Source organism: Piliocolobus tephrosceles, chromosome 10 (assembly GCF_002776525.5).
Source record: "Piliocolobus tephrosceles isolate RC106 chromosome 10, ASM277652v3, whole genome shotgun sequence".
NCBI lineage: Eukaryota > Metazoa > Chordata > Mammalia > Primates > Cercopithecidae > Piliocolobus > Piliocolobus tephrosceles.
Genome location: NC_045443.1, coordinates 49248894 through 49273650, shown reverse-complemented (window position 1 = coordinate 49273650; position 24757 = coordinate 49248894). Strand labels below are relative to the sequence as shown.

At 55.1% G+C, this 24757-nt stretch overlaps 2 protein-coding genes across 4 annotated transcripts in view; both read right to left on the bottom strand.

Annotated features, from left to right (window-relative positions):
• ATG101 (autophagy related 101) overlaps nucleotides 1-2649 on the bottom strand; it is a 12632-nt gene extending 9983 nt beyond the window's left edge. The window contains exons 1-2 of one of the 2 annotated variants that reach the window (XM_023211066.3): nucleotides 2376-2649; nucleotides 2134-2263 (exon numbers count right to left, since the gene is read on the bottom strand). The gene's annotated coding sequence lies outside the window, so the exon portion shown is untranslated. The remainder of the gene's footprint in view (nucleotides 1-2133; nucleotides 2264-2375) is intronic. The other variant, XM_023211067.3, reaches the window with a different exon arrangement.
• Nucleotides 2650-13081: 10432 nt separating this feature from the next.
• NR4A1 (nuclear receptor subfamily 4 group A member 1) lies at nucleotides 13082-22297 on the bottom strand. Of its 2 annotated transcripts, none has more exons than XM_023211071.1 (7): nucleotides 22117-22297; nucleotides 17687-18564; nucleotides 16738-16867; nucleotides 16252-16403; nucleotides 15638-15840; nucleotides 15367-15545; nucleotides 13082-13896 (listed from the first exon to the last, which is right to left on the bottom strand). In XM_023211071.1, the coding sequence occupies exons 2-7, from the start codon at nucleotides 18560-18562 to the stop codon at nucleotides 13640-13642; spliced, it is 1797 nt and encodes a 598-aa protein (XP_023066839.1). In that variant the 5' UTR covers nucleotides 18563-18564; nucleotides 22117-22297; the 3' UTR covers nucleotides 13082-13639. The 2 variants fall into 2 exon arrangements, with proteins under 2 accessions (XP_023066839.1, XP_023066836.1); XM_023211068.2 differs by lacking the exon at nucleotides 22117-22297 and adding an exon at nucleotides 21363-21707.
• Between the last annotated feature and the right edge of the window lie 2460 nt (nucleotides 22298-24757).

Here is a 24757-nt window from a genome sequence, read left to right as displayed (position 1 = left end):
CCAGCCCGGGCAACAGAGCAAGACTCCGTCTCAAAAAAAAAAAAAAAAAAAAAGGCACAAAGGCTGGGCAGGGAAGTCAGTTAAAGACCACTACAGTAGACGTAGTTACAGAAGCAGCATAATCAGGTGTGGGGGTTTTTCATGCCCTACAGTCCCGGGTTTGAATCTCACCTCATCTACATCTTGCTCTGTGACTTTAAGCAAATCACTCAACCTCTCTGAACTTCTTATCTGTAAATAGGGATAGTAGTGAGAATGAAGGTAACACATGTAAAATACAGTAGAATAGTGGTTAAAAACGATGACTTGAAAGTCATACAACCTGGACTGGAACTCCAGGTCTGCCACTTGCTCCATGCTCATGATCTTGGGCAAGTTACTTAACACCTATCTGCCATATATACCAAAGGGATAATAATGGCTACCTTGAAAGGGTTGAGGGCTGAATGAGTTAGCATGTAGAAAACACTAAAAGCAGTATCTGACAAGTAGTAAACATCCACTAAGTATTCATTAGTACATTGTTATTGCCAAGAGATGATGCAAGGCTATACAGCAGTAGTGGTAGAGTGAGTGGGAAGGAGAGACAAGAGACTTGAGAACCAGAACATAGTAAATAACTAAATACATGCCCAGGGGGAGAGGGAACTTCAAATTCCTTATAACTCAGAGTATTCAACTTGCAAACTTCCCCTGACAGGGAATTCACTAGCTCTCACAACAACCACTCAATGTTCAGGAAGTTCTATTCAGTTATTCTCATTTATTTATTTATTTTATTCATGAGATGGGGTCTCACTCCATCACCCAGGCTGGAATATAGTGGCACAATCTCTGCTCATTGCAACTTCCGCCTCCCAGGCTCCCATCCCAGCCTCTCCAGCAGCTGGGAACACAGGTGCACACCACCACACCTGGCTAATTTTTTCTATTTTTGGTAGAGAAAGGGTTTCGCCATGTTACTCAGGCTGGTCTCGAACTCCTGAGCTCAAGACATCCCCCTGCCTCGGCCTCCCAAAGTGCTGGGATTACCACACCCAGTCCAGTTATTCTTTCTACTGAAGAATCTGTCACTTAGTGCTTCAAACTACTTTTAGTTTTAGTTTTGGTACCCAAAGCCACATAAAGTCTCACCTCTTTTCCACAAGTGAGTTTTTCTTTAGGGGTAGCTGTTCCACCACCCCCTCACCCTTTCTACAGGCTGAAGGTCCCCAGTCCTCAAAAACATGCCTGTTCCACATCACATCTTATCTGCATGGAATCCTGGCAGCTCTCTTCTAAGTGTATTTCACTCATCTGGTTGACAGACGGTGAAAATAAAAAATATATTTCAGTTTGTGTCTGTCCCCTTTTAAACTGTTGCTCAGCACAGGATACAGGGCAACAGTCTGTGGCCTGCACAGAGATCAGGCCAGCTCTGCCTCTCACCTGGCGATCAGCTCGCGTCTCCCTGTACTATCACGCACCATCGCGTTTTGTTTTTGTTTCTACCACTGCCTACATTCTACCACAGAATATAGGCAGACAATTCCTATATTCTGCTTACAGGGCAGAGACTATATTCCACTCATCACTATAATGGTAATTCCTAGTACTTTGTACAAAACAACTGCTCAATTCATCCCAACCCAGGAATTCCAGGTCCTTCCAGGGGTTGCTAGATTAGTTTCTCCTACATGCTTGGATCAAGAATGAAAAGGGCTCTCTTGCTCGTTTTGCCCTCCAGTTCCCCTCCATCCAGCAGTTTTCTTCCCATCTGGAGACTCCTGGCTCTGGTCTGGCTCCCTTTCTTCCACGACTTCTCCCTCTTGTGTCCCCCTCAATCGTTCATACAAGCCATACATCTCACTTGTGCCCCAAGCCTGGGCTCCTCCCTCACTCTACGTGCTATTTTAGGATCCACTCCTCCAAGAAGTCAGTCCTGACCAACCCCATTCTCCTTCCCACAGCAGCCACATTTGGTCTGTGAAAACCTTGTTGTCCCCTGCACCACACGGTGAGCAGTGAGCAGTGAGCAGCAGAGCCCACCAGAGTAGGGTCTGGAAAGCCTCGTCCCTCTGGTCCGCCCGAGTTGCAGAGGTTAACAGCCGCCTTCTCAAGCTTGGTTGGAGCACAGGGTGCGCCAATTCTCACCTTGAGTGTAGAGTTTAGAGCACGGATTCCTCAAGCTCGGCTCATGCCCTTCCTCCTCCTCCTCACGCCCAGGTGCGACTTCCGCAGGTACGCGTCAACCTCTGCGCGGCGCTGAACCACAAGAGGCCGGCTAAAAGCAAAACCAGAAAGCTTACTTGGCTTCATTATCAAGAGACTCGGGACGGACGCAGGAAGGAATTCCCGCCCGGGTCCCGTAACCCCCGCCGCCACTACGAGCGAACCTCCACAGTCCACGTAATCAGGGAAGAGCGGACTCCTCGGATGTCTCCGGGGCGGCGCCCCGCGCCCAGGCTGGCTGGACTCGGAAGCTGGAGGAGCGCCCCTGTTCCGCCGCCCCAGGGGATGCCCACGCCGGCACAGGAGAGCGGGGAGACGGTTAAAACAGCTCCCACCTCCCCTAACCACCGTCCGCAACCAGCCTCTGAGATGCCACCACTCTCCCGGCAGGCTCCAGACCACCTGGGTCGGAGGCCTAGCCGGGACCGGAAGTCGCACCGCCCCCCGCGCGCCGGGAGGCTCACCTGATCCCGTGGCCCCGGAGGGGGCACGTACCCGGCTGGCCGGGTCCTCGCATGCATGTAGCCGCCCACATTATCCGCGTAGTCACAGGAGCACACACAGATAGTTATGTGTTGCTCTCTGTCTGGGGGCTGCTTTTTTCGTGGTTATGTCTTGGATTTTAAGATTTGATGGTGATGATGATCCCCCTTATGTGGACGAGTCCATTCAACCCACCACCGAGAACGCTGTGGTGTTTCAGCCGGGACAACTCACTTCCGCCATAGAGACTGGAGAGAAGGAGGAGCCCGATGGGCTCTCGGCCGCCTCCCTAGGCCGAGCGGAGTCATTGGCTGCGAGCCCGGCCCGGGGACGCAGACAGGGTGCCCAACTCAGTTCGGACTGAGAGGCCTGGAAGGAGCACCGATCCCCACAAGATGAGGGGCGTATCCCGTAGGGAGAGGTCCTGGAGATGAGCCCACACCGCTGTGCTGCAGGACGCCCAGTGGATGGCAAAACTTGAGTTTCTTCAATGTGCGTAACAGACAGGATCCCTGGCCCTCCACCCACACAGATGCTGGAGAAAGGGGCTTCATCTCTCAGTGTTGCCTTTATGCAGCAGCAGTACTTGGTACTCCACGGTGGCCAATCTGGTGACAGTCCTTCGGAGGCTAGTAATTCGGCCATTGCTTCTCCGTGTGACCCTTAACATCACTCATCCTTTCTGATGCTCTCTATAAACAGGGGGCTGTTGTGAGGATCACAGGAGATAAGTCATATGAAAGATTTTTGTGACCTGTAAAGTGTAATATGAATGCAAATGTATTTTTAGTGCTGTGTAACTTCCTGGAGCGCATTTGGTTATCTATGGAGATTGTAAGCCCAGAGCAGACAGGGGTTCGAGAGCTCCGTTAATGCACCCACCTCCAATAGCAGGCACTCTTAACATGTTACTTGGTGTTTACCATGCTTGTTTTCTGGCCACTGGGGTGCCTCACGCCTGTGATCCCAACACTTTGGGAGGCTGAGGACGGAGCATCACCTGAGGCCGGGAGTTCAAGACCAGCCCTGTCAACATAGTGAGACTCCCATCTTTAAAATAAACATTTAAAAATTAGCTGGGCGTGTTGGCGTACCCCTGTAGTCCCAGCTACTTCAGAGGCTGAGGTGGAGGATCACTTGAGCCCAGGAGGTTGAAGCTGCAGTGAGCTATAATCATGCTGCTGCACTGCAGGCTGAATGACAAAACAAGATCCTGTCTCAAAAAAAAAAAAAAAAAGGTTGGGCGTGGTGGCTCATGCCTATAATCCCAGTACTTTGGGAGGCCGAGGCTGACGGATCACTTGAGGTCAGGAGTTTGAGACCAGCCTGGCCAACATGGTGAAATCTCATCTCTACCAAAAATACAAAAAAAAATTAGCCAGGTGTGGTGTCAGGCACCTGTTATTCCAGCTACTTGGGAGGCTGAGGCAGAAGAATTGCTTGAACCTGGGAGGTGGAGGTTGCAATGAGCTGAGATTGCACCATGGCATTCCAGCCTGGGCAACTGAGTGAGACCCTGTCTCAAAAAAAAAGCTCATTTTTCAAACACATGCTTTTATCTTCCAAAATGATAAAAGATAACATTTATTAGGTGGAATGGAAAGGTCATGATTTTAAATACCATATATATGTACATATAAATTTAAACCTGATACTAACCAATCCTGCAATATAGATGAGAAATTGGGCCAGCCATGGTGGCTCATGCTTGTAATCCCAGCAATTTGGGGGGCCGAGATGGGTGGATCATTTGGGGTCATGAGTTCAAGACCAGCCTAACCAACATAGTGACACCCTGTCTCTACTAAAAAAAAAAAAAAAAAAAATAGCCAGGCTTGGTGGCACATACCTGTAATGCCCACTACTCTGGAGGCTGAGGCAGGAGAATCGCTTGAACCGAGGAGGCAGAGGTTGCAGTGAGCAGAGATCACACCACTGCACTCCAGCCTGGCGGAAGAGCGAGACTCCGTCTCAAAAAAAAGAAAAAGAAAGTGATTGGAGAGAGGTTAAGTAAGTGGCCCAAGGTCACTCAGTAAATAACAAAGCCTTGAATTCAAATCCAAAACTCTTTACCACTACAGGAGCTCTCTTTCTGGCTGGCTTCCTTAGCCAACTCTCCCCTATGTACCACCACTCTCCAATACACCCCCACCCACCAGTGGTGTCCTGATAAATGCTTCACACCTGCTCTCTGGTAGGGGAAATGCCTTGATTTGTAGCATTTGCCCATTTTCTACCATAGGTGATTTCAAGCTACAAGACATCAATGAATGCGGAGTCCAGAATGGATGAATGATTGCATGTTGATCGTCAAGGTTAGAATCAGCCCTTGGGGGCCAGTGCCAGCTGGCTCCAGCACACCACTGTCACCACCTCAGCCTTAGGCTTCCTCCTCCCATTCAGTTCTTCCAAACCTGGCTGCACAAGCTCCTCCTCTGGCTGGCCTTTCCTCCATCATCTGTTCCCTATCTTCTTTCCTTCCTCCCCACAGTTCTGCCCTTTTTCAGCCCTTGCCTCATATCCCAGGTGTAGGTGCCTCTCCTGGGAGAAAGAGAAAGCTGTCTGCCCTGCAGACCAGCAATATTTTCGGGAAGCTGCACAAAACCAGAAAGCAATCAGGAGGAAATATTGAGAGGGAAGGGTCTGTAAGGAGCTGAAAGAGAGGGACCAAGGGAGGTTGGAACCAGTCCTGGAGTGGAGGAGCTGCCAGAGCCCATCCCCAGAGACTGCCATTGAATAAGGGGAGTGACTGATCTCTCTGGCCATCCACACACTCCATCTCACAGCCCTTTGTGGCCACTAGCCTGACATCATCATCATCATCATCATCATCATCATCATCATCATCATCACTACCACCAATTATTGAGCCTTTACTAGGTACCATGCCAGCACTCACAGACCCTAATGTGCTGATTTTGCCAACTACCATTCAAGGTAGATACAGTTCACCTCCCCAGCACCCCACTTTCTGATTTACTGATGTTATAACTGAAGCCCAGTCATACATAGTGATGATAGTGGTTTGCTGTGATGCTTAATTTTACGTGTCAGCTTGACTGGGACCAGGGTACCTAGACAGTTGGTTAAGTATGATTCTGGGTGTGTCTGTGGGGTGTTCTGATGAGCCTAACATTGGAACTGGCAGACTGACTGAAGCCAATTTCCCTTCCCGGTGTGGAGGGGCTTCATCCAATCAGTTGAAGGCCTAGTAGAACCAAAAGGTTGACCCTTCAGTGAGTAAGGGGAATTCCTGCCTGACTGTCTTAGAACTGGGACATCAGTCTTTTCCTGCTTTCAGTCTCCAGCTGCCCTCAGAGAGCTGCTTCTCCTGCGTCTCAAGACTGAAATGACACCATCAGCTTTCCTGACTTCAGATCTTAGGACTTGTCAGCTAGTTCCTTATAATAAATCCCTCTCGGCCGGTGCGGTGGCTCACGCCTGTAATCCCGACACTTTGGGAGGCCGAGGTAGGCGGATCACCCGAGGTTGGGAGTTCGAGACCAGCCTGACCAACATGGAGAAACCCTATCTCTACTAAAAATACAAAATTAGCCAGGTGTGGTGGCGCATGCCTGTAATCCTGGCTGCTCAGGAGGCTGAGGCAGGAGAATCACTTGAACCCGGGAGGCAGAGGTTGCGGTGAGCCAAGATCTCACCATTGCACTTCAGCCTGGGCAACAAGAGCGAAACTCCATCTCAATCAATCAATCAATCAATCAATCCCTCTCTTTCTCCCGCCACATATATATATAGGAGAAACTCTCACTATATATACTATACTATGTGTTTGTGTCTGTGTCCTACTGCTTGTGTTTCTCTGGAGAACCCTGACTAGTACATGCCCAAGGCCATGCAGTTGCTCTTTCCTCCTTCCACCAGTCTTTTCACTCATTTATGTGCCTACTCCGGCACTCACCCTTTCCATGGAGCTTTGCCTGCTGGACTGGGGAACATAAGGGAGGCTGAGTCTTCTCGCCTCTTTATCTCACATGCTGACCCACACTTGCCTCTTCTTACCTCCCTGAATTCTTACAGGGAAATTCTCATTGCAACCCTGGGTCTCAGCCCCTCTGAGTAGTCCCATCATGGAGGGGAGGGAGTGGTTAAAAAACTGGGACTGTGTGAGATGAATTCTCTCATTCTATGCCCCTACCTCTGATGATCAAGACGTAATCATCTGTTCATTCATTCATGCCACACATGTGGAACTGTCCACATGCCAGGCCCTTGTGATGCCAAGGGAGACAAGTCACAGTTCTAGCCCTCCGGGAGCTCAGAGTCTTCAGATGAGGTGGACCAGGAGATACCTATGGGTAAGAAAACCCAACAAGTGGTGTGAAAGAAATGGCAGCAGGTTTTGTGGGGACCCAAGAGGGCCAGGATGGAGAGATGCTGGTTGCCTGGAATAGAAAGTGACACATTCAGGCCGGGTGCAGTGACTCACACCTGTAATCCCAGCACTTTGGGAGGCTGAGGCGTTGGATCACCTGAGGTCAGGAGTTCGAGACCAGCCTGGCCAACATGGTGAAACCCCATCTCTACTAAAAATACAAAAAGTAGGTGGGCCTGCTGGCACATGCCTGTAATCCCAGCTACTCAGGAGGCTGAGGCAGGAGAATGACTTGAAACTGGGAGGTGGAGGTTGTAGTCAGCCAAGATCATACCACTGCAGTCCAGTCTGGGCAACAGAGAAAGACTCTGTCTCGAAAAACAAAAAACAAACAAACAAAAAACAGAAAGCGACGTATTCAGAGTGAAGAGGAATCCCAAGCCCTGCTCTCATCAACTTGAGAAGTGACCAGGCACCAGGAGAAAACCAGGACAGCTTGAGAGAGCAGCAGGCAGCAACCTGAAGAGATGGCAGGGAAGGGGGCTGATCCAGGAAGAAGTGGGAATTATTCTAGGAAAGCTTCCTGGAGAAGAGGGAAGAAAAAAGCCAGGGGGCGCGGGGACAGAGAGTGGAAATTGAGGGTTCTGGGGTGAGAGAGGCAAGGATAGAGAGAGCAGACTTTTCAGCCAGAGCCCAGAGCCAGAGCCGCCAAGCAGACAGGCAACTGGCTGAGACTCTCCGAGCCATGCCTGCAGCAAAGGCCTGTGGGGAGACCTTGAAGGCCAACCCAAGACCTTGGGAGTAGGCAGCTGGCTTCGCCTGGTGAGTGTGGCCTCAGATGGCCCCAACTCATCCTGGTGTGTGCCCAGGGGAGAGCTGAGCCCCAAAGCTGCCCCTGCAAGCCACCCCAGCTGCTCCAGCGCTGACCCCAGTGGCGTCACAGGGAGTGACTCAAGCCCCAGCAACAACAATGAGTGGGACTGACGTAGGCCAGGGTTCCTGCTGGGGGCCAGGCTGGCTGGAAAGCCAGCACTCTGCCTGCTGACCCTCTAGCCTGGACAGACTGCGGGGGTGAGGAGGACCAGCTGTCCTTCTCTGACATCTGCCCCCTGGATCGCGGGCAGGGGCTCTTCCACCTCCCACCCTTTCTGGGATGTCACTTCCAGCCCCCACCCTCCCTGACAGGGAAAATGTCTGGGCGGATGAAAGAGTGGCAGAGAGCGTGAGAAAGGGGCGCCTCCCAGCCCCAACCTGCCAACCTCACCAGGCAGCCTGGAGACCAGGACCAGGCCGGGCACAGCATGTGCGCTGTCTGTTCTCCTGAGGACCCAGGGATCTGTCCATGTTGGGGAAGGGTTGTGTGGTGTTTTTTTGTTTTTGTTTCTGTTTTCCTTCCAGAAAGGCCTGTGTTTGTCTGGCCAAGTTGGAGTAGGAGCCGGGCTTTATTTCTGTGCCTCTGTCCCTCGGGGGTGCGGGACTGTCTCTCCTTGCTGCAAGGTCTGTTCCTTTGGCAGGCCGTTCTGAGCATCTGTCATTCTTTAAGGAAGAGGATTCTGGGTGACTGTGCTTGCGAAAGGTTAGGGGGCTGTTTATCCGCTCCTGATAAGGCAGTCCCTGTATCTGCCTCTGGGGAGCTGTTTTTCTGTCCCTGCTTTCTTGTGGGGCAGGGGGCATCTCTGTATCTGTCCTCATGGTATCCCAGCTACCTGGGACCCTGGCGTGGAGTCCAGACTTCCTGCTTGGCTATGCCAAGGCTGGGCTCCCCGGTTGGAGGCCTCTTTCCTCTGATGTTCTCCAGGCTAGGAGTGCAGTGACAGTCAGCACCCTGCCCGCCTGGCTTGCGGCTGGGCACTGCTCCCTGCTAACGCAGCATGTACCAGCAAAGGCCCCCCCGCACTCCCCTCCCTGTCCCAGCTGCCACCCCCAGCCCCTGTGGCCACGCCAGGCCTGATTTATGGTCCTGAGTTGGGACTGGACAGTGCCAGCGCCTGGGTCAGACCTTGAGGAGACCTCAAGTGGCACCCTTGGCCTGGCAGGGTCAGGGCCCAGGAGGAGACGAGGGGGAGCCAGGGTGCTGGGGAGGATGAACACAGCATGGGCCCAGAGTGGCAGGCAGGAGGCGGAAACCAAGGCCAGGGCCTCCAGGGGCCCAGAGGTTTCCCACCGGCTCCGAGTCCAGCTGGGGACCTGGAAATGTGCCTCCTGCCTTCAGAATGTCCCTGGCTTGTGTGGAAAAGGAGACATTGGGGGAGTGAAAAAGGCTTTTCCTCTGCTTTGCACTGACTCCTTCGTGTACCCACCATCGGAGGCTGGAGGTTTCAAAGTCCCACTGGCCAGCCTAGGCCAAACCAGACAGTCTCCAGCCTAGGGCCCAAGAAGAGGCCTGAGAGCCTGAAGCTGGAGCAGGAATGCAGGCAGAGGTTTGGGGCAGAGACTGCAGCCCAGAGCTGAGCACTGGCTGCCCCAGGTAAGACGGGGCAGCTGCCCCCTGAACTATAAGACTGCAAGGCCAGGCCCCTGCAGGGCTGGATGCCAGATAGACAAAGGCCCCCCCCACTTTAACCTCATCTTCCAAGGAGGCCCAATGGCCCTGGGGCTCTGCTGCAGTCAGGGACTTGTGAGAGAGGAGCTGGGGCTCGTCCAGATATCTAAGCTGAAGCTCTCTTAGGATCCCAGGTCCAGCTCACACAAGGCTGCCCAGCACTGCCTCACCAGGGCATGACTCTGATGTGCCTGGCACAACTGCCTCATGGCTGCAAAAGGATGTCACTGCTGACTGTCCAGGGACCACAGCGGCCACCTGCCTCTGATGAGTCTCTCTCAGGCTGCCCTCTGCAGCAGCAGAGCTGCCGCCACACAACTGAACATGCTGGGTGCTCAGAGCGGGCCAAGTGGACAGGACACCCCATTACAGCACAGTCACCCATGACTTTCTGGAGCTTCTCACCTCCTGGAGGCTGATCCTTGCCACACCCCTCCATAACCAAGACCAGGTGGCTGGAACCCAGGTGTGGGGCAGCTTCCTCCACACTGGCCTCAGGGAAGGGCTACAGGCAGAGGCACCCCGGAGTGCAGAGCTCCCCCTCAGTCCCTAGACCTCAAAGCCACCCCTCCGCAGTCACAGTGGCACCTCAGGGCTGGGGAGGGGGCCAGGGACCTCTGGGCACTGGGCCCAGCGTGGGTGGGGTGGGGGAGACAGAGGCAGGCTTCCTGGGTCTCCGCGTGAGGACAAACAGCAGACTTTGAGGCCTCGGAAAATCCCGCCTGGGATTCCAGGCCCTGCCGGCGTCACTGCCTTTTGACTATTGTCCCCGTCGGAAATGGGCCCAGCCCCCGGCCAGCCTGGACAGAGCAGCCATTGTGAGGCCCCATCAGGCTCAATGCCCCCTTGTTTGCCCTCCCATCCCATAGCAAGAGTTGGAGGCCAGTTCTTCCAGTTGCTGAGTGGAAAGAAAGGGCCTGCCTCCGGGCTCCAGCCCTTGGGCGGGGCAGGGTGGGGCAGGGTGGGGCTGGAGGAACCAGCCCCCAACCCTGTACCCTAATTGCCAGGGTCCTGAAAAGGAACGACCGTCAATGGAGCTTCTTATTTTCGAGGCCCTGGGCAGGGAGACCTAGTGGTTAAGTAGCCAGACGCACCCAGCTCGGCTACTCACAAGCCAGGTGACCTTGGGAAAGTCATATCCTTCCTCTGAAATGAATTCTCCTCTTTTGTAAAAACAATAGCTAATATTTATTTGGTGCTTGCTGTGTGCCAGGCACTGTAAAAAACACTTTGTATGTATTCACTTCTGTAATCCTTATAGCAACTTTGAAAAATAGATTCAATTCGTTTTCTTATTTCTAGGTGAAAACACTGAGGCACAGAAAGGTGAACAAACTTGCCCCAAATCACACAGCTAGTAAGAGCTGGAGCCAAGATGTAAACCCAGGCCTTGGGCTCCAGGGTCCTTGCTTTCGCCACTCTCCCATGGTGCCCCTATGAAGTGGGACTAGCCAGGCTGTCCTCATGGGATGGCAGCTAGGGCTGGAAATCACAAGCATCTGATGAAGAGAATCTGCCAGCGTGGACCCTAATACCCACTAACCTCATCCATAGATATGGAGATGCTCCTTTGGCCCCACTCCACCCCCAGGCCTGGCCCCTCCCTGAGCATCTGAGCAGCCCTCTTGCCTTCCCCAGCGGCCTGTCCTGTCCCCACATCTGTCTGTGCTAAAGGCAGGGAGCTGGAGTCAAGTGACACAAAGGAGGACTCGGTCCAGCCGGCCAGCGGGAGATTTCCCAGCAAGCTCTGCTCCTAACCAGCCTCACCTCCCCACTGAACAGATGGGAAACTGAGGCTCGGTGAGGAGGAGGGCCTTCTCAGAGAGCAGCATGGAGTTGGAGGCAGGCTGCAAACAGAAGCCTACCTACTGATAGCCTCGTGTCATCAGGTGCGGGCACAGCTGACAAAGCCTCACTCAGGGGTCTGGGGCTGGGTGGGGCGATGCCAGGGATACATTTGGAAGTCCACAGCACTGCTGGGAGCATGTCCCAGGGTCGGGGCCATGGTCTCCCTGCTCCAGCCTCATGTGGACTCTTCAGCAGGCCTGAGGCTGGACTGTGCTCCCAGAACCCGAGTGAGGGCATGTGGATGGGGGCTCCGTGCAAGCTGTGGCTGGAGCACTGGGGAAGGCCCTTCTCACCCCTGTCCACAGTCGAGAGCCCTATTCTGTCTGGCCGCATCCAGTAGGAGCTGCCTCTCAGCCAGCCAGTTCCCAGGGGCCACGGAGGTGGAGACTTGGGGGTCCTGGGCCAAGGGCTATGAGGAACATGTGTGAGGGCACTGCCTTCAGGCCTCCTACTGGGTCCTAGAGAAGGAAACAGTGAGGCTGGGCGGGCACTGAGCACAAGAAGGGTGCCATGCCCTGCAGGGTGACCAACTCCCGTGGGTCTCAGGTTAGGTCCATCTGGGTCTGTTTCTTAAAAGGGTGGCCCCAGGCTACCTGCATTACAAGCACCTGGGTACTTGCTAAGACTGAAGTTTTGTGGGCCCCCTTGCCTCCCCAAATCTGAGTCTTTGGGGGTAGATCCTAGCAATCTGCATTTTAAGCCAGCTGACTAAACAACTGATGAGCCTGGGGGGTTGGAGGGCCTACGTGGGGACACAGGCACGGGTAGGGACTTCTTGCCAAGAAGGTGAGGGCCACCAGATCCCTGGATCCTCTTGCTGGGGTGGCAGGAGAGTGGGGAGGAATATTGAGAATGTTGAGAATGTTAAAATACTGAATACAGGCCGGTGCGGGGGCTCACGCCTGTAACCCCAGCACTTTGGGAGGCCGAGGCAGGCGGATCACGAGGTCAGGAGATCGAGACCATCCTGACAAACACGGTGAAACCCCCTCTCTATTAAAAATACAAAAAATTAGCCGGGGTGGTGGCAGGCGCCTGTAGTCCCGGCTACTCTGGAGGCTGAGGCAGGAGAGTGGTGTGAACCTGGGAGGTGGAACTTGCAGTGAGCCGAGATCACGCCACTGCACTCCAGCCTGGGTGACAAAGCGAGACTCCGTCTCAAAAAAAAAAAAAAACACTGAATACAACAGTTACTACCAATTTGGGTTTACTTAAACCCAGCCCATGCTAAACATTACACACACTCCTCTGATCCTAAAAGCCCTGTGAGGCTGGGTCTATTCCTGTTTTATGGATGTGGAAATCAATAATCAGAGAATAATGTGTCCAGATTAGGAATTGTGACAACCCTGAGATCTGCGGCTAAGTATATTGCTAGGGTCCTGCAGTAACTGGGCTAGTCGGCCACTGCAGGCCCCTGCAATGAGCCAGGCACAGCTAGTGGAGGCTTCCCATGTGTTAGAAATTAGTCTCAGTGCTTTGCATAACAACCTCATGGAGCAGGTGTCATTATTATCCACCTTTTACAAATAAGTACACTGAGGCCTGACAGCTCAGGCTGGTAACATCCAAGTTTCATCTTGAGCGACCCATCTCTTATGTAATGATGAGGTGTGTCTGGTGGGGGAGTGGGGAGTGAGCATCAGAGACAGACTGAATCCCAGTTCCAGCTACATGTCTATTTTTTATTCAATATATTAAATATATTAATCAGAAAAGTCACATACTATAAATCCAGGAAAATACACAAATATAAATGTCAGAATCTGTCATTTGTCTTCTTCCTAGAGTGACAGTTTATGTACATGTGGAAGGAGGGTAGGAAGAGAGAGCCAGCAAGAGGCTGGAAAGGCTGCCCAGGTGGGTGGGGCCCATCCCTTCCTCCCAACCCCACTCCCACCTCAAGCTCTTTCTTCCTGTATTTACAGCAGCACTGGGCTTATTTACAGCACGGCGCTATGTGTTAAAAACGGTTTATCTTACAAAAAACATAAAGGCCAGGGCCAGGCTGGGGGAATAAGACAAATCGTGGGGTCACCCCCATGAATGCATCCCCCTCCCCAAGGGCTTGAGCTCCCTGCCAACCTCCTGGAGCAGGTGAGAAGGTGGAGTCATTCTGCAGCGCAGGCCCGGGATTGGGGGTGCTCTGGGGGTCCGTGGACTAAAGGCACGTGGGGTGGCGTATGAGAGTGCACATGTGCACATGTGTTCCCAGGCAGGGGTCAGAAGGGCAGCGTGTCCATGAAGATCTTGTCGATGATGGGTGGAGGGGGCACCAAGTCCTCCAACTTGAGGTAGAATATACGCTGCAGGCCCTGGGTGCACAGGGTCCGCAGCTCGGGCAGTTTGCCCAACAGACGTGACAGGCAGCTGGCTGGCTGGGGCTCACCCGCCACAGCTGCCACGTGTTCCTTCAAGCAGCTGGCGATGCGGTTCTGCAGCTCCTCCACCCGCCGCGGCTCCTGCAGCCCATGCCGGTCTGCGGGGAGTGTACAGGATTAGCTGCACATCTGACAACCAGGCCCCCAAAGCCCCAGCCTCCCGTAGGCCCCTAAAACTGCTGCCCCGACCACCCCTCATGCTCTGCTGGCACTTCACAAAAGCGCGTTCACATGTTGGCCATTAGTAAGCATCGTCACAAGTCTGAGAGGCAGTAACCCTCATTATCCTCATACTCCAAGTGAGAACCCAGGCCCAGGAGGCTAATGACTTGCCCAGGGTCACAAATGGGAAATAAAATCCTAACCGAGGTTTTCCGGCTAGATCATTGGGTTTTTAAAATCTACACTGTTCTGAGAAACGCAGCCTCAGAACTCAACATTCCTCTGCCCAGAGTACCTCTGATTGTGTTCTATATAGTTGGGTCCCCTGTGCAATTTAAGCGAAAAAAGGAACGAGGGTGGATTCTTTCCTTTAAAAAACAGAGATCTAAAAACCTCTGCAATCGACACCAGATTCCATCCTGCAGAACTACATTTACATAAAGTCCAAAACAGGTACAGCCAATCTGATCTGCACTGTCAGAAGTCACAGTGAAGGGCTGGGCGTGGTGGCTCATGCCTGTAATCCCAGCACTTTAGGAGGCTGAGGCAGGAGGAGAACTTGAGCCCAGGAATTTGAGACCAGCCTGGGCAACATAGTGAGGTACTATCTTATTTTTTAAAATTTTTAAATAAAAAGTAGTGGTTACCCTTGGGGAGGGCAAATGACTGGAAGGGGCATAATAATGGGTTCTGGGGGGCAGTTATGTGCTCTTTCTTGACCAAGGCGCTGGTTAGGTAAGTGCGGTTTATAAAAATTTACCATTTGTGTACTTTTCTATATGCAGCAAAATTGACAGGAAGGTTTTAAAAAAAAGCCAATACCCTTGGCAGGGCGCAGTGGTTCACAACTGTAATCCCAGCACTTTGGGAGGCAGAAGTGGGAGGATCATGAGGTCAGGAGATCGAGACCATCCTGGCCAACATGGTGAAACCCCATCTCTACTAAAAATACAAAAAATTAGCCGGGCATGGTGGCGGGCACCTGTAGTCCCAGCTACTCGGGAGGCTGAGGCAGGAGAATGGTGTGAACCTGGGAGGCGGAGCTTGCAGTGAGCCGAGATCACACCACTGCACTCCAGCCTGGGTGACAAAACAACAACAACAACAACAACAACAACAACAACAAAAAACAAGCCAATACCCTAGGCCACATACATGACACCTGCAGTCTAGATCCTGGCAGTCTGGGACCAAAGGCTGTCTTGGGCTTTGGAGCTGGATGCAGCTGAGCCCATCTCCAATTCCTATGGTCCCTACTTTACTGTTGGTATGAGCCCGGGGCAGTGCAGGGGCCCAGAAAGTGCTAGATCCCAGCTCACCAAACTCCCTGGGACAGTGCCCTCCTGAGAACCAGTCAACTCCCTGACACCCACTCCCTTGGACCTGGTGTGGTACTGGTCACTCACCGGTGATGAGGACAAGAGCAGAGAGGCAGGCGAAGGCAGGGACATCGACAACCAAGCTGTGCAGGGACCTTGAGAAGGCCAGGATGCTGTCAATCCAGTCGCCGAAGCCACGAGCACACTGCAGCCGGTGTAGCACCAGGCCTGAGCAGAAGATGAGCTTGCCCTCTCCTGGCTTAGACCTGGCAGGCAGATGGGCACGAAGAGCGATCAGGGTGGTTCACAGGCAGGTGTATCAGGGAAAGGGGCTGGGCAGACAGTCGGCAGCTCTCACCTGTATGCCAGGCGGAGGATGAAGAGCTCCAGGAAGGCTGACTCCAGCAACAGGTCCTGGTCAGCTGGTGACAGCTCGGCAAAGCCAGGGATCTTCTCCGCCCACTTGCGGATGACCTCCAGAGAACCGGAGAGCAGGTCGTAGAACTGCTGTACATCCCCAGCATCTTCCTTCCCAAAGCGGGGTAGCATCAGCTCCTGGAACTAGGAGGATGGTCCAGTGGGGTCAGCACCCCAGGCAGGGTCCTGCACCCACTGCCACATACGGCTGTGTCAGACACTTGGATGCCAGATCCTGGGAGTGGGAGTGGATGTGAGATCCTGCCCAGGCTCTCGCTTGCCAAGTCTCACATATTAACCCAGGGCTGCAGCTGCCAACAGGACACATTTTTCTAATTGGCCACCTGCCTGAGGGGGTGCATTTTCCCATCTGGTCAGCCCAGAGGGGGCTCCTCTCTTTGATCTGTCAAACTGGAGGGGGTAGCTTTTCTTTCTTTCTTTTTAAAACTTCCTTTCTCATTCTATCCTTCTGGAGGGGACAGCTCTCCTAACACGCACAAAGGCACTGCGTGTACTCATAGCCCTCTCCGAGGCAGGCACAGGGTGGGACCTCACCTTGGAGTAGTCCAGTTTGGCAGTGCTGGGCCCTGAGTCCAGGTGTGCACGGACCAGGGAAGTGAGGAGATTGGCAGGGGAGGCATCCGGAGGCTGCTTGGGTTTTGAAGGTAGCCGGCCCCGCCGCCCCTTCAGGCTGTCTGTTCGGACAACTGCAAAGGAACGGGTAGGGGTGAGGAAGGAAGGGATCTGAGGAAGGGCCCCTCAGCCCAAGCCGCGCACACCACTGCTGAGATGCGCCCCACCGAGTCCCTAGGACCCAGAGCCCCTGAGATCCAAAGTACCCTACAGGGACCTCCCCCTGCCACCACCCTCACAATCCAGGCAGGTGTAGGCTGCCTCCCTCCAAGGCCTGGGGTTCAGCGGTAGGGTGGAAATAAGACGTGCCCTCCCCCGGGTCATCCAGGGCAGAAGCCTGGGGACCCTGCTGGTCCCACTCCAATCAAGCCTACCCTTGCCCCGCTGGGCTGCACCCCAGCCACACACCTTCCTTCACCATGCCCACCGCCAGGCACTTCTGGAAGCGGCAGAACTGGCAGCGGTTTCGCCGCCTCTTGTCCACAGGGCAGTCCTTGTTAGCCAGGCAGATGTACTTGGCGTTTTTCTGCACTGTGCGCTGGGCGGGGGGGCAACACGGAACAGGCTGTCAGAGTGTGGGGTGGGGAAGGGGGAGCCTAGGGGAGAGGACTGTCCAGATCCTGCTGCCACTGCAGACAAAAGCGCTCTCTGTTCACAGCTATTTTTCTAACATTTGGGTGGCAAGGGAGGGAGAGATAGGGGGTTGGGGGGGAGAGAAAAGTCTTGAAGACATTGGGGGAGGTTTCTTCCTCTGAGGAAGACCCCAGGACACAATATCGGGGACCAGGGTCTCTCCGGCAGTCTAGACACCTGTATTTTTTCATGGGCTCTTGTCCGCCTGCCCTCTCCCTAGGGCAGACAGGAGAGGGCCAAAGGGCTGGGGGTGGGGACGGGAAGTTAAGCAGGCACCATCGCTGGGACAAACACACAGCCTGTTCCCAAGTCCACCCCTGGTCCTCAGGAACCAAACCCTCCGCCAGGATCCTTTCATCTCACGCCAGGAACGTGAGAGCGTGGGGGCACCCCTTCCCACTAGAACCTTGAGTTGGGGGAGGACAGGCAGAAAAAAACCAGAGGCTGGCCAGGCACCCCTGTGGCCCATATCTGCCCGTATCTCACCCCTCCCTCCAGCTCTGTGCAATCCCATGGGCCCCTGAGTGTCCTGTCGAATGAAAGCTTCCAGCCCTGGCATCTATGGGTCTCCAGGAAGGCGGCCCACCTGGCAGGGCTGACCCCGTCCTACAGGACAGAACTTAGCTGGGAGGAGAATCCAGGGGGTGACCACAGGTCCCAATGGGATGAGAGGCCAGCCTCTCTCCATTTCCCACAAAAAGCCCCACCCGGGGCCGCGCAGTACCTTGAAGAAGCCCTTGCAGCCCTCGCAGGTGCGGACGCCATAATGCTGGCATGACGCGTTGTCCCCACACACAGCACAGCGGCCTTCACTTCCACCTGGGGCCCCGCTCCGGGTCTTGGTTGAGGTCACGGGTGCATCCAGTATCCCCGAGCCCTCAAGGTGTGGAGAAGTGGGTGCCAAACCTGGGAAGGCGGTCGGCATGGAATAGCTCTCTCCCTCCCCCAGCTGGTGGGCGGCCTGTGAGGGGAACAACTTCAGGGGGCTCTGGGCCAGGCTGGGGCTGGGACCGGTGGGAGGACTGAAGGAAAAGAAGGCTGGAGGCTGTGGGGGCCCAGAGGCTTTGGGCAGCTGCTCTGTCCATGCCCGCAGGCCTTCATAAGTCTGGCTGGGCGAGAAGTGGCCGAATGAGCCATCCCAGGGAGAGAGCTGGGGCGGCTGGAAGCTGGGCGTGGACGGCGATGGGGCCGAGCAGGGGCTACCATAGTAGTCAGAGCCACTGGAGGACAGGGCCTCATCCACTGGGCCGCTCAGGGGGCCGGGGTAGCAGCCGTACACCTGGAAGTCCTCGAATTTGAAGGAGGCAGAGGCAGGGGAGGTGGCTGAGGACGAGGATGTGGAGGAGGCCGAGGAGGAGGCTGAGGAGCATGGCTGGACTGTTCCCGGCAGCTGGTAGAGGAAGGTGTCAAACTCTCCTGTGTAGCCGTCCATGAAGGTGCTGAAGCTGGGCAGGGCAGTGGGGGCAGCAGGGGCCGCCTCAGGGCTGGCCAGGTCCATGGCGGGCTTGATGAACTCAGGGGTCAGGGGGTCGCTTGCCAGGTGGTCACGGGGTCCTGGACTCGGTGCTGGTGTCCCATATTGGGCTTGGATACAGGGCATCTCTGGAGAGAGAAGGAGACCCCAGGGAGGAAAAGGAGAGTCAGTGAGAGAAGCCTATAGCCTGGTCTCAAAGTATTTGGGCCCCAGAGCAGCAAGGTGGCAGGAATCCCAGCCTAAAGATGGGACAGAGGCACCAGGACCAGAGCACCCAGGAATCCTGACCCCTGGCCTGAGTACCGTCTCGACTTAGATACCACAAAGCCCCTGGGCAGCGGCCCAGCATGAGTGGGCTCCGTCAGAAGGCCAGCCACACCCTAGTCAGCCTGGGAACCCTAGGGGAGGCATCCAGCCAGCATTTCTCTGCTGGAACAGGGGGAAGCTGTGTTCCTCCAGCCCCCTGACCCTCCCGCCGCCACCACCACCACCCCCCCCACCCGGGGAAGGCGTGGTGGGGGCTGGGAAAAGGGTGAGTGGGAGAGGCAGCTCAGCAAAGCCTCAGCCCAGCTCTCAGGAGCAGCTCCCTGGGTTGTTTCGCCAACCAGGCACTTCCTGGGAATACTCCCAGGCACATCCCAGCCTCTGCAAAGCCCCTTTTCCCCTCCCCTCGTAGTGCCTAGGAAGAAGGGCATCGCGGAGATGGAAGAGGAGCTGGGAGTGAAAGCCCAGCTGCCTAAGAAGGCAGCCTAACGCAGAGGCCTTAGCCTGTCCCCCATTTCCACCCTAACCCTGTACACTGAGCAAAGGCAGCAGATCCCAAACCCACCCCAATCCTGCCATCTGGGGCTGGAAAGCCACTCTGCACTGCCCAAGATGCTCCCAGAAGCAAAGAGGAAGGCAGCCTAGGCCTCCTCATCGGTAACCTGGCTCCAGACCTTTAAAGGCCATTTGCTGGGGACAGGGGAAGGGGGAGGAAGGAGACCACAGCCCCCTGGACTCCCAGGAGAATGGACAACAGTACCTAAAAAGAATGTTCTGCTGCCCCCAGTTATTTTAATAAGAGAACTGTGAGAGACCAGTAGAAGACTTAAGGTGGCTATGCAGGAAGGAGAAGCCTGCTGGTGGGTGGGTAGAAGACATTCTGCCCCTCCACTAAATTGGGGTCTGTGCCCTGAAGAATCCAGGGGCTCAGGCAAAGGAGGTTACACACTCCCAGTCCCGAGGAGCCTGAAGACAGCCTGAACAGAGATAGCATCATTCAGGCAGATCCTCACATTCACAGAATGGTCAAAAAATAATGCAGAGGAGGCTCCAGGACAGTCTCCCTCCCAACCTCCATGTCTGGGGTCTGCATAACTCCGGCCTCACCAGTCAAGGAGGGAAGCTGGAGAAGAAATCAAGCAGGAACAGAGAGTACCATAATCAAGGGGTGCAGTGATGGGGGTAAAAGCTGTCACCACCTCCTGGCCAAGAGCCCAGGAAGTCCTCTCTGGTCCTAGCCTCTCTTCTAACTCCACGGGACCGAATAGGGCACCTCCACCCCTAGCCTGACATTCACATAACCAACCAAGACAACAGAGACCCTCGTAGCTTGGGCCCCACCCACCCAGTGGCACCAGCCCACAGGCATGCAGCACCCTGCAAGAGGTGAGGGTGGCCACATCTGCTTGCACTAGGACAGCCTGGGCAGGGATGGGCTGGGGGTGAAGGAAGAAAGACAGCAGTTGGGCAGAACTGGGCGTTCGTTCCTGCCTTATTCAAATCCTGTTTCTCCACCTGGACGTCCCACATCCGGATCAACCCCCATCAATCCCTCCCCCTTCATGCAGGTTCTTAACAACACAAGATACGACCTACATCTAGCCTCATGGGAAGGGGGAGCAGTCCCACAGGAGGAGGAAGAGGCGGGGTTGAAGGAGGGAGTGGGGAGAATCCGGCTTCAGGCAGGTCCTGGCAACAATGTGGCTTGCACCTGTTCTGCTAAACAAGCCTCAGGCTGCACCCTACCTGTAAGATCCAACAGGGACTACTGAGGGAGGGGGCATAGGGATGATCCGCATCTGGAGCTGGAATGGTTGGGAGGTATCCTCTAGGCAGCACTGCCCCAAGACTCCAACACTGGCAACTTCTATCCAGGATCCCCAAGGACAAGGGTTTCCACCTCTCTTTGTCTGTCTGTCTCACACACACATACATACACACACACACACACACACACACACACGTGCGTGATCCAAGCCCCAGCGAAATCAATCCTCTCTGTGCTTCCAGAGACCCTGCCCCTGACCCCAAGAAGCCTCCTTTATTCAATACAGAGCAAGCAGCCCTCCACAGCTCAGTCACCAAACCAGTCACTTCCTTCAGTGATCCGGAGGCTTCCTAACGCACCTCAGACAGAAAGTTCAGGGTGGGGAACCCCTGCCAACTCAGCCACAGCCTCTAAAGTGTTAAGAAAACAACTGGGGCACTGGGAGGGGGCTGACAGGCTGGGAGGAAGAAGAGCCTTTTGGAAACCCAGTCCCAGTTGGACTCGTATAGATCCCCAGCAGCACCAAAGCTCTGTGTACCTGTTCCCCCACGGTGTTGTGATCCCCATTCACACCCACCCAAGTTCAGAGCACCGTGCGCCCAGTTGGGCACCCTAGGAGAAAGGCCAGCCGCCTGCTGGACAAGTCCCTACTCCTGGTGCCAACCCCAACTCCCTGTGGCTTCCACCTTGCAGGCAGTCAACCTCCCCTACCTCCTACTCCGCACCCAGTAGTTTCCAGTTTGACCTGGGTTCTCATCCCGCTGCACTAGAGCTGCACACTACACCCACCCTCCTACATGCTGGCCCTACAACATCCTTTCTGCCCGCGTGTACACCCATCTCCCTCATGCACCACCCCTAAAAACAGATGCACATTCCCCGAAGGGAACCTACCCGGCCGGCTCCCGCTGCCCCTGCCCGGACCGGCGCCCCGAGTCACAGCCTGGTCCCTGGTCCCGCGTGCGCTCCCGAAGTTCTTCTGTGCACTCCCCCAACTTTCGCAGCCTCTGCCACTGGGACTCCCTGGGCGAGCCCGACCCTCCTCTTAAGTGTTCCGTGACGCACGGAGAGGGGCGGGGGCGCCACTGACGCAGGCCGCCCGGCGAGCTTTGGCCATACAAGGGCGCGGGGGGCGGTGCGGTTCCGGCGGGAGGCGGCCAGGGGGAGGCGCGGCCCGGGGAGCCCGAGGGGGCGGGGCGAGTAGGGGGGGCCTGGAATGTCTGCGCGCGTGACGCACGCGGGGTTCCATTGACGCAGGGAGCGCGGATTGTTTGATCTATAAATAGGCTCCTCGCGCCCGCCGCGCCCGCTAAAAATAGCAACTCCCAGGCCCACTAGGCTCCCCGCACCGGACCCGGGTCCCAGCTGGGGGCCCCCAGGTCCAAAATAACCAGCGGGAGGGCCAGAGCCCGAGAAGGGGCGCTGTAGAGACGCGGCCGTGGGGCTTCCCCGGACGAGGATCTCCTCACCCTCCAGCTGCTCCTGGGAGCCAACCGCGCCCGGTCCCTCTGGCTCCCTCCGAGCCCAGCCCCGCCTTTGCACCTTTCTGGAGCCCTAGGGTGTCGCTGCTGCCGCTGCTGGGCGGTCAGGACAGGCCATGGGCTGGGATAGGCAACTTGGACACACCCTGGGGAGCCTGCGCCCTCACCTCAGCCCTAGGTGCAGCTAGTGCACAGGACGCGGCTTCCCCAGCAGGATCTCAAGCTGAGAGGCTGCCCCTGAGACGTCAAAGCCCCCTCTTAGTCCCTCCAGGCAGTCTTCCTACACAGGACCTTCGGCGGGGGCAGGGGTTGGCCAGGCCCAAGCTCGGCCAACAGCTCCGGCTCCACAAGCTGAATTTGGTTTCGCACCGTCCTCTCTCCAGCCCCTTACAGGGGGAGTGCACCCTAGTTGGGAAATTACCGAATTTCAGAACCGGGTGGAGCCTGAGAAATCTTTTCAAACTTGTGTCAACTCTTCCCCATTTTATAAATAAACAGGCTCAGAGAAATAATGGCACTTGCTGAAGGTCACACAGCCAAGTGGTGGCACACGGGTGGAACCCAGGGCACAGACTGCACCTCTAGGGATCTCTCCACGCCTCTTATCAATCCCCCTCCCCCTGTCCACATCAGGGAGCACCGACCCTCCCACCCCACCTCCAGCACCTCTGAGGAGGCAGCTCTGACCAGTAATCACCTGCCCGGTGGAGTGCTGAACAGCCCGCCAGGGCCCTGCTGGGCACAGACCAGGCTGCAGCCACCTGGAGCTTTCCCTGGTTTGGCCGTCACCCGTCCACCCTGATCTCTCCTGAGCCTGGGGAGCCCTCATGGCAAGGTAAGAGGAGAGGGAAGGGCAAAAAAAAAAAAAAAAAAAAAAAACCCAGAAGGAAAAGAGAGCCCTGCCACCCCACTGCGACCCCCAACCATTCCCCTTCTTCCCATGTAAGTCAATATCCATGAGTTTCCGCTTCCACTGAGCCTGCACCCACCCAGCCTGTTCTCACCTCATCTGGTCACCCCATAGGACTTCCTCTGCCCTGGAGGCTCTGCCTGCTCCTGATTTCCGCCCTCAACCCCCTCACAGGTTTCCCACACCCTCGTCTCCAGCCCCCGCTTCTGCCCACTCAAAGGTCCCACAAGCACCTCAAATTTCAGCTGTTTCAGACAGAGCCTATCATTTCTGCACCCCCTGCCTGCCACCTAATCTCTGCTCCTGATGCCCCATTTGCAACTCTTCATTGTTTCCTGAAATGCTTTTTTGGAACATCTCTTGGGTCCTTTCCTCTCCCCATTTTTGTTTTGTTGTTTTTGAGATAAGGTCGTGTTCTGTCGCCCAGCCTGGAGTGCAGTGGCACGATTATGGCTTACTACAGCCTCGACCTCCCAGGCTCAAGCCTCTTGCCTTGGCTTCCCAAAGTGCTGGGATTACAGGCATGAGCCACTGCACTCAGCCTCTCCCACTTTCCTACTGCCAGCCACAGCCCATGCCTCACTGGTCCCACAGACCAACTGCCTGCGTGCAGTGACCACTCCTTGCCCACACCCATGAAGACTATCCAGTAGCCTGCCTATCTTCTCTTTCTAAAGCCTCACTGTCCACCACACATGGAGCAGTCTTCATACAGCTGACCCTTGAACCACACGTTTGAATTGTGTAAGTCCACTTATATGGGGATTTGGGGATTTTTTCAATCCAACGTGGATCCAAAAACCCACATATACAGAGGGTCGACTTTTAGTATCTGCAGGTTCCACAGGGCCAACAGTGGGACTTGAGTATTCACAGTACAAGTTGGGGTCCTGGAGCCAACTCCCTTCATATACCGAGGGGTGACTGTAATGCTGATGGCCTTCAGTGATCTGGTCGGAACCTGACAGAACCCTCCATCCCAGCATAGTCTCAACGTGAATGCGTCTGCAGAGAGCTCTAGGTTGCCCCAAACCATCTTCCTTCAAGGCCACTGGTTGAACATGAAGTGTGGGCAGGATGCTGCCAATTGGACCCATCCAGGATCCCTACCTCATTTCAGCCAAAGTTTTGCTTTTCTTTCTCTTAGGCTTTTCCATAAGATTTTGCTTGGATTTTGTGGAATCCTTTTGTGGAAAATGACTCTACAGCTTAAAAAAAAAAAAAAAAAAAAATGGCTGGGCGTGGTGGCTCAAGCCTGTAATCCCAGCACTTTGGGGGGCCGAGACAGGCGGATCACAAGGTCAGGAGATCGAGACCATCCTGGCTAACACGGTGAAACTCCATCTCTACTAAAAAATACAAGAAAAACTAGCTGGGCGAAGTGGCGGGCGCCTGTAGTCCCAGCTACTGGGGAGGCTGAGGCAGGAGAATGGCGTAAACCCGGGAGGCAGAGCTTGTAGTGAGCTGAGATCCGGCCACTGCACTCCAGCCTGGGCGACAGAGCGAGACTCCGTCTCAAAAAAAAAAAAAAAGGTTTAAAACCACATATAGAATTCAAGTCCTCCCATTTTGCAGATTAGGAGACAAGGGTTCCAAGAGGAGCTGCACCTTGCTCAGGAGCACACAGCGTCTTGCTGGGTGGTGGAACCGATCCCAGCTGTGTCACAGGCTGGCTTCCTCACCTAGCACCTGCTTTGCCCCAGGATGTCTCCCTCCACCCCAGCAGGGCCTTCCCTAGAAAATAAAACTAACTGTTTTTTTGAGACAGAGTCTCGCTCTGTCGCCCAGGTTGGAGTGCAGTGGCATAATCTCAGTACACTGCAAGCTCCGCCTCCCGGGTTCACGCCATTCTCCTGCCTCAGCCTCCCGAGTAGCTAGGACTACAGGTGCCCGCCCCC